Source organism: Dromiciops gliroides, chromosome 3 (assembly GCF_019393635.1).
Source record: "Dromiciops gliroides isolate mDroGli1 chromosome 3, mDroGli1.pri, whole genome shotgun sequence".
Lineage (NCBI taxonomy): Eukaryota > Metazoa > Chordata > Mammalia > Microbiotheria > Microbiotheriidae > Dromiciops > Dromiciops gliroides.
This window is the reverse complement of record NC_057863.1, coordinates 669,159,363-669,167,638: the sequence shown is the minus strand read 5'-3', so window position 1 is coordinate 669,167,638 and position 8,276 is coordinate 669,159,363. Positions and strand designations below refer to the sequence as shown.

The 8,276-nt window shown below is 51.6% G+C and overlaps 1 protein-coding gene across 2 annotated transcripts; it reads left to right on the top strand.

Annotated features, from left to right (window-relative positions):
* Positions 1-1,238: 1,238 nt before the first annotated feature.
* Positions 1,239-7,999, top strand: LOC122746871 (zinc finger protein 665-like). Of its 2 annotated transcripts, XM_043992937.1 has the most exons (5): positions 1,239-1,394; positions 3,443-3,569; positions 4,228-4,323; positions 5,617-5,791; positions 6,139-7,999. In XM_043992937.1, exons 1-5 carry the CDS (start codon positions 1,359-1,361, stop codon positions 7,499-7,501), a joined length of 1,797 nt encoding a protein of 598 aa, XP_043848872.1. In that variant the 5' UTR covers positions 1,239-1,358; the 3' UTR covers positions 7,502-7,999. The 2 variants fall into 2 exon arrangements, with proteins under 2 accessions (XP_043848872.1, XP_043848873.1); XM_043992938.1 differs by lacking the exons at positions 3,443-3,569; positions 4,228-4,323 and having other exon boundaries at positions 1,276-1,394.
* Positions 8,000-8,276: the final 277 nt, after the last annotated feature.

Below are 8,276 nucleotides of genomic sequence, written 5' to 3'. Positions count from 1 at the left end.
GTGAGGAGCAGGGTAGGGGACTGCGCAAAGGCAGATTCATCCAAGTCCCCATTGCTAGAGCTCAGGGCTGATCTGGTGCTGGAAGCCTTTGGCCCAGTTTCAGGCTCTGGGGTTGCTGCCAGAATGGACCATAACAGGAGTTGGGGGGGGCTAGGCTGTTCCCCAGATCAGGTGACACAAGTGGATACCATGGCGCATCCTATGTGGGGTTCCTTCATTGCAAGCACTAATGGGAGAACAAAATAGCGATGCTCAAAATGCAGCAGCTGTGGGTCCACCCCGAGCTGCGGAACGCTCCCTGGACAGCCATTCTGTGCCCTCCCGTGCCTTTGGCCAGGCTTCCTCCGGTCCCGGAACCTTCTCCCTCCACACTCCCGCAAGCCCCGAGGCTTCGAGGTTCAGCTCCCGGGTCCTCCTCCTGCTATGCTAAAGGCCAAAACCACCCCCGACTTTGTGTGGGTTTGCTCATCTGGCAAAGCAGTTGGGGGTGGGGGTGGGGGGTGGGAAGCAGAGCCCCGGAGGGCACGGACGGCCTCCTTCTGGGCTTCGCCTTCCCAGAAACCAGCCCAGTGCTTGGCACCCAGTGGATGGTTTGGGGGAGACTGAGGGATGGCCTGGATGGGAGGCAGAGGAAAAGGAAGCGGGGAGGGGGGTGAGAGGGCGAAGTGGGGGCGGGGCTGGGAGGACCGAAGGCTTGGCACCTCCTTGTATGGAGCTGGGGGTGCGGGTGGGGAACAGGGAAGGAAATGGAGCTGGGGAGGGGCGGGTAGAGATGGGCATGGGGGAAGGGCACGGGAGCATAGGGACGGGGGAGGGAAGGTCTGAAGATGACCACGGAGATGGTGGGGTCGGTTCCTGAGACCCCAGAGATGGTGGGGTCGGTTCCTATACAGCCGGAGCGAGGGCCTCGCCCGAGGGGGAGGGCACGTAGGGCGAGCCTTCGCTGCCCAAAACGGCACTGACAGCACTTGGGGCCGAAGTCCGGTAGCGAGACCAGGAGCGCACCAAGGTGCCAGCTCCACGAACTACGATTCCCAGAAAGCTTTGCAGGAACAGCTTTGCGCGCCATGCGGGCGCTGGCTGGGCGTGCAGCCAACAGATGCGGCAATTGGTCAGGCCGGAGGCGTGGTGAGTGACCTGCAACCAATCAGGAGGCAGAACGAAGCCAGGCCTGTGGCACCGCCCCTCCCCAGCTGAGGCCTCCCAGGCAAGTGGCCTGGGGCAGAAGGGGGGGCCTGGGCGTGGCTTTGGGTGGGTGGGCTTCTCCAGCCCCATCCCAGAGTCCAGCTCCTGGCTCCTCCCTCTCTCCCCTTCTCTCCTCTGTGGGGCTCTGCTGGGCCAGGAGCCGGGCAGGCAGCATGACCCTCGGGCTCCCTGAGGCCGCCATGCTCCAGGTAAGGCCTAGGGGCGGGAGGGGAGGGGGCCAACAGGGAACTGGGTCTGGTTGGGGAAGAGCAAGGAGGGGGTGGACACTGGGGGCAGGGCGGGGAGCCCGGGAGATAGTGGGGCAGGGGGCTTTGAATGCCGACCTAAGCAGGCAGGAGCCTGGGGAGTTTACTGGCGGGGGGGGGGGGGGGGGGGGGGGGGGGGGGGGGGGGGGGGAAGGGGGGGAAGGGGGGGGACTGGTCCCACTTGCCCTTTAGGAAGACCCTTCAGCTGTTGGCAGCTGGGTGGGGCAGTGGATAGAGCACTGGCCCTGCAGTCAGGAGAACCTGAGTTCAGATGTCACCTCAGACACTCACTAGCTGTATGACCCTGGACAAGTCATTTCACCCCAGCTGCCCTGAACACCCAGGGCCATCTCCATCACCTTCACCTCACGGTCCTCTTCCAGAAGGAAGGACAGATAACATTGCCCGGGTCCGCACCAGGGTGGGGACAGTGTCAGAGGAGAGAAGGGGGAGGGCCTGTGGGAGAAAGTTGCAAAGATGAAATGGACAAGAGGCCTTGGTGAAATGGACAGGCCTTGGCCCAGCTTGGGGTGGGGGGGATGCAGGGAGAGAGATGGTGAAGAGGTCAGCATGATGGGAGGTTCTGAGCCTGGGGGCTGGGAGGAGGGTGGTGACGCCCTCAGACCACTGTCTGTGGGGGCTGGGGGTCAGTCATGAGTCCTATTTTGGACATGTTGAGTTGAGGATGTCTGCTGGACATTCAGTTGGAGGTGGGAGGTCAGCCGAGAGACTGAGGATTCTCACCCTAAAGATGGCAGATAGATCCCTGGGAGCTGACAGGGTCACCAAGGGAAGTAATGTGGGGTCGAAGAGGAGAGGGCCTAGGCCAGAAGCCTGAAGGACACCTCTGGTCAGAGGGTGTGCCCTGGTCAAGAATCCAGCGAAGCAGACAAAGGAGGAGGGGTGCCTTGGAAATCCCGGAGGAGAAGATATGAAGGAGGAGAGGGTGCTTGGCAGCAGCCACGGCTGCAGAGGTCACGGAGAATGAATGACTTGGAGGTTTCCTTCCTGTGTTGGGATCTATAATCTTTCTGGCTTTATGGTTGAGTGAATGGTCATGTTTCAGATCTTCGAAGGTCGTCCCCATTCTGAGGGCTTGGTTGTGAACGTGGACCTTGGGTGGGGGCTCAGGAGCAGGCAAGGACAGGTAGGGCGGTGTAGGTCCCCTTAGAACTCTGAAAGTAGGGACGTCACCATGTTGTGGCAGGGACCATCCCCTGGGAACTTAGCCATGCTCCTGTGGGAGTTGATTGGCTTGAGTGGGCACCCCCAGGGTGAACTGGGCCAGCTCCTTTACCTGAGTGAGGGCTGTGAGGCCCCAGCATAACCCAGCCAGGTTAGTGGTGCAGCAGGCCTGGGCCTGGCAGGGCGATGGTCCTTCTGGCCTCTGCTCTCCTCAGACCACATGTGGTGCATTTGTCGAGGTTGGTGCTGAAGGATGTGGTCAAGTCTTGGATCATGGAGCCTGGGGCAGCCAGGAAGGAGACCAGCTGTTCCAGGATCGCTCACAGGAAGAGAAGACTTAGGGCACCATGATGTCTGCTTCCCAGTGTCTGAAGGGCTCTCTGCTGGAAGAGAGAACAGGCCTGTTCTCTTAGGTCCCAGCAAGGCCAGAATGGCCTGTCTAGATGAGGTCAGGAAGAACTCCCTCATGGCTACAGCTGGTGGTCAGTGGAATGGGGCACTTCAGCTCCTAGTGGATGGCCCTTCACGCAGGGTCTTCCACGGGAGCCTGGGCAGTCACTGGCTGGAGACACAGAGACAGGCTACGTACTGGAGTCCAGGAAGTGAGAATATTCTCATTTTGTCACTTTGTTCAGAACTGAGCACGAGCTCTACAGGCAGTAGGCCCTCAATACCATGTGACTTGGAACACTGCATTCCTCAGCAAGGCCAGAAGCACCCCCTCCAAGCTCTGTGGGCTTCCCCTGGCCCCCAGGTCCATCAGAAGGAGGGTCCCTGGGTAAGCACTCGGCTATTTGTTCTTCCAGGAGTCAGTGACCTTCAAGGATGTGTCTGTGGACTTCACCCAGGAGGAGTGGGGGCACCTGGCCCCCTCTCAGAAGGAGCTGTACCGGGAGGTGATGCTGGAGAACTATGAGAACCTCCTGTGCCTAGGTGAGGAGCCCAGGCTCCCCCAGAGCCCTGGCTCTGCCCCATGGAGGCCTCTCCTTCCTCTTAGGGTGGTGGCTGTTGTGGGGCATGCAGAGACCAGAGATCCCTCATGCCTGTGGCCTGGAGAGAGGTTCCTAGGGTTACCTGCTTACCTGTTCCCAGGTGAAGGGCTAAGGCTGCCCCACCCCCACTCTGTGTTCCCTCAGGCCCAAGGTCCTCTCTTCTGGTCCCAGATAGCTCGAATTCATTGAGTCTGCATCCCCTTATAGGGACTAGGTCAAATGACCTAGTGTCTGTCTGAGCCCAGTTCCACTGTGGGACCCATTCCTCCCTGATTCCAGCTGCCAAATCTAGAGCACCCTCCAGTGGTCCTGTGGACCATACTGTGGGCATTCCCAGCATGCTTTGTTTTCCCAGAAGGAAAAGGGGACTAGGATTGAGCGCCTACCCTCCCCCCCTTCCCCTTCCTCCCCCTCTCCTCTTTCCCCTTTTCTCCCCCCTCTCTCTCCCTCCGTTCCCTCCCTCTCCCTCCTTTCTCTCTCTCTCTCTCTCTCTCTCTCTCTCTCTCTCTCTCTCTCTCTCTCTCTCTCTCTCTCTCTCTTTCTCTCTTTCTGGGGAGGGGGGGGGTGGTTCTCTGACGACTGATCTTGTCAATGAACAGGCCTGGCCATTCCCAAGCCAGAGGTGATCTGCCAGTTGGAGAGAGGGGAAGCCCCTTGGATGCCAGAGGGAGATGCCCCCCAGAGCCCCTGTGCAGGTGAGTCATGGTGACCAAGAGCTGGTCATTGTGGGGGTAGCCCTTCTGCACCAGTGGCCCGGCAGCTCTCCCAGGAGCCTCCCAGGCCTGAGGGCCTTCCCAGAGCCTCCCCTTCCCTACAGGAAGTCCCTCTCCTGACATGTCCCCCCTTGGCTGTGCCTCCCTTAGGACTGACCCCTGGGCCAGCCTGTTCTCTGGCCTCTCCCCCATCAGGCAAAAGGCCTTTGGCTGTCTCTGACCTTTGCTTCTATCGTTGCTGTTGGTATTTCCTAGTTATACTTGTCCTGTGTACTCTGAGCCTGCTTTCTTCCACCTCCATGCCTAACCGATGATGCCCTCCATGTCTCTGCACTGGGCAGTGCCATAAAGCACACATATGCCAGGCCCCCTCGCTGATCACGTGCACCATCTCCAGGGCTTTTACATGCCTCATGCAATGTGTTTGTAGCCCAAGGTTTTCATTTCCTTTCAGTGACCTCCCTAAGGGATGGCCCCAGAAATGGGGGCATTGAGTGGGTGCTGTGACCATTTCTGTTGCTCTTGGTCTGTGGGGCCGGGGTGCTTTGACTTCAGGCTTCAGAAGGAGGTTATGGGGCTAGAGAAGAAATGGATGTGAGGCTGAATGAGGAGCAGGGAAATGTGAAGGTGGCTTGAGAGGCTTGGGAGTGTAGAAGGCCAGGAACTGACCTGGGGAAGCACAGACTGGGGAGAAGTTGGAGGAGGTGGATTTGACCTAAAGGAGGACAAAGGAGAGTCAGTCTGAAGGTTAGTCTCTCCAAAACAAATCTAAGTTTTGTTTTTGTTTTACCTATGCATTCTCCATGAACTTATTTTAGGCTTTGTGGGCATTGTGATTTGGAAAGAAGAATTTGAAGTTCTACTTTCAATAGTATGATAGGAGCTAATATTGAATTTCACTTCCCAGATTTAATTTTTGTATGAATCTGTTGTCATCCAAATCCCAGAAACGTCTCTGAACATTTTAATGACATAAAAACCCTTTGTTTCCTCTGGCCTGTGAGAGCACCTTTATCTGCCTTTCACATAATAACTTGGAAGAAATATTAATGCATCAGTAAAACTTAAAAAAATAAAAAATAACAAATCATAGACAAATATATAAAAAAACTATAAATGTTATGACAAACAAAACATGGTATCTCATTTGTCTTAACCTAAGCTTTGACAATAACTTCTGGAGGCAGCAGAGAGAAGATAGAACTAAGCCGCAAATTACCTTTCTCCTCAGTGGGGTAAAAGGGTTTGAAGATTTTTTGATACTTCCCCCAACAGGTTTGCAAGCTATCCCTGACCCCAAGATGTCAGCACCAAAACTTGGCATGTCTTCAGAAAAATCGTCACCAGAACAGCCCACAGATGATCGTCCCTGTTTCTCCAAGTGGGAAGAAGCTTCAGAACCTAATGCCAGGATAAAAAGGAATGGGCATAATGAAGAGATCCACACGAGGCAAGTAGACGTCCTCCTAAGGAACAATCCCAATAAAGTGAGAGACCATGAAAGAAAGAACCATGGCTTAATTTTCAGTCTAGGGCCAATTCTTTTTCTTCAGTGCAGAGTGTCAGTAGGAGAGTTCTCCATAAATGGGATTCCCAGAGGAAGAATTTCAGAGTCTATTTATACCTATGTAAATGTAACAGAATCTACTCTGGGAAGTGATAGCCTAAGTAATGCATGTGTGAAACCATTCAATTATAATATCCTTCTGGTTATCATAGGATACGTTGTTAAAAGCAACCATATAATGAGTGTGGGAACCCTTTTAACAATAATTCATCCATTGCTTCCCCTCACAGAATTCATACTGGAGAGAAACCTCATAAAAGTGATGACTATGGGAAGGCTTTGCCCAAAGGCTCACAAATTACTGAACTTCATAGAATTCATAATAGAAAGAAACCTTATAAGTGTAATGAATGTGGGAAGGCCTTTAGCCAGCGTTCACACCTTGATGGACACCAGAGAATCCATACTGGAGAGAAGCCTTATAAATGTAAAGAATGTGGGAAGACCTTCAGATGGATCACAGGACTTACCCAACATCAGAGAATCCATACTGGAGAGAAACCTTATGAATGTAATAAATGTGGGAAGGCCTTCACACAGAGCTCACAGTGTATTCAACATCAGAGAATTCATACTGGAGAGAAACATGAATGTAAACAATGTGAGAAAGTCTTCAGCCAGAGATCTCAACTCATTGTACATCAGAGAACTCATACTGGAGAGAAAACCTATGAATGCACTGAATGTTGGAAGGTCTTTAAATGGCACTCACATCTTACTAAGCACCAGAGAATTCACACTGGAGAGAAACCGTATCAATGTGCTGAATGTAGGAAAACCTTCAGTTTCAGAACAGGCCTTACTGTACATCAGAGAGTTCATACTGGAGAAAAACCTTATAAATGTAATGAATGTGGAAAGGCTTTTAGACAGATCTCACATTTTAATGTACATCAGATAATTCATACTAGAAAGAAATCTTATGAATGTAATGAATGTGGAAAGACCTTTAGATGGAGATCAGAACGTACACTACATCAGAAAATTCATATTGGTGTAAAACCTTATGAATGCGATAAATATGGGAAGGCCTTCACACAGAGTTCACAGTGTACTCAACATCAGAGAATTCATGCTAGGGAGAAACATTATAAATGTAAAGAATGTGAAAAGGTCTTCATCCAGAGATCTCAACTCATTGAACATCAGAGAACTCATACTGGAGAGAAAACTTATGAATGTAGTGAATGTAGGAAGGTCTTCCTGTGCCACTCATACCTTATGCAGCATCAGAGAATTCACACTGGAGAGAAACCTTATGAATGTGATGAATGTGGAAAAGCTTTTAGTTTCAGAACAGGCCTTACTGTACACCAGAGAGTTCATACTGGAGAAAAACCTTATAAATGTAATGAATGTGGAAAGGCTTTCAAACAGAGTTCACAATTTAATGTACATCAGATAATTCATACTAGAGAGAAATCTTATGAATGTAATGAATGTGGAAAGACATTCAGATGGAAGTCAGAACTTATTCTACATCAGAGAATTCATATTGGTGAGAAACCTTATGAATGTAATAGATGTGGGGATGCCTTCAGTCAGAGGTCAAAACTTACTCTTCAGAGAATTCACACTAGGGAAAAATGCTAAAAAAAGAATGTGAAGACTGATGAGGTCATGAGGCAGAGCACCCCATGTACAATACATCAGGTGATTCCCAGAACCACAGAAGATCAGTGTTGGAAGGTCTGTCCCTGCACCCTCCATCTTGTCCTCTTCTGCTTGTTCCTGGAACTCAGTGTGCAAGTCATCACTATAACGCATCTGCAGTTTCTTTCCAACCTTCTAAAAACATGGAATCATGGGATTTTAAGTATAGAGTTGGAAGGGACCTCAGAGACCTTTGAGTCTAGCCCCCCCCCCTTTTACATATGAAGAACCTGAGGCCTGTGGACATCAAGTGACTTGTCCCAGTTACACAGGGTTTACCCAGGTCTCACCAGGAGGTTGACAAAAAAGCTACCCTTGTCCCTCCACCCATGGTCTCTATGCCAGATGGTCTGAACTGCTCTCAGAGTTGTCAGTGAGCTCCTAATTACCAAATAAAAGAGACTCTGGTTTGGTCCTTATCCTCCTTTACTTCCTGTCATTCTGTGAAATAAATGACTCTGTTGTTCCATGTTCTCTCTTCCTCAGAGATCCCATGCTTGGCTCTCCTCTCTTTACCTGTATCTTCTCCCTCCCCTTTGCTGGATCTTTGTCTCTTTCCTGGCTCCTCCTATCAGGTGTTCTCCAAAAGTTTGTTCTGGACCCTTTTTATTTCCATCTGTTAGGAATCCCTTTTATCAAGTCTTTTCTGTTTACCTCCACAGTATCTCTCACATCCCTCTCTTCTCTTTACATATACCCTAAGACAGAATTTCTA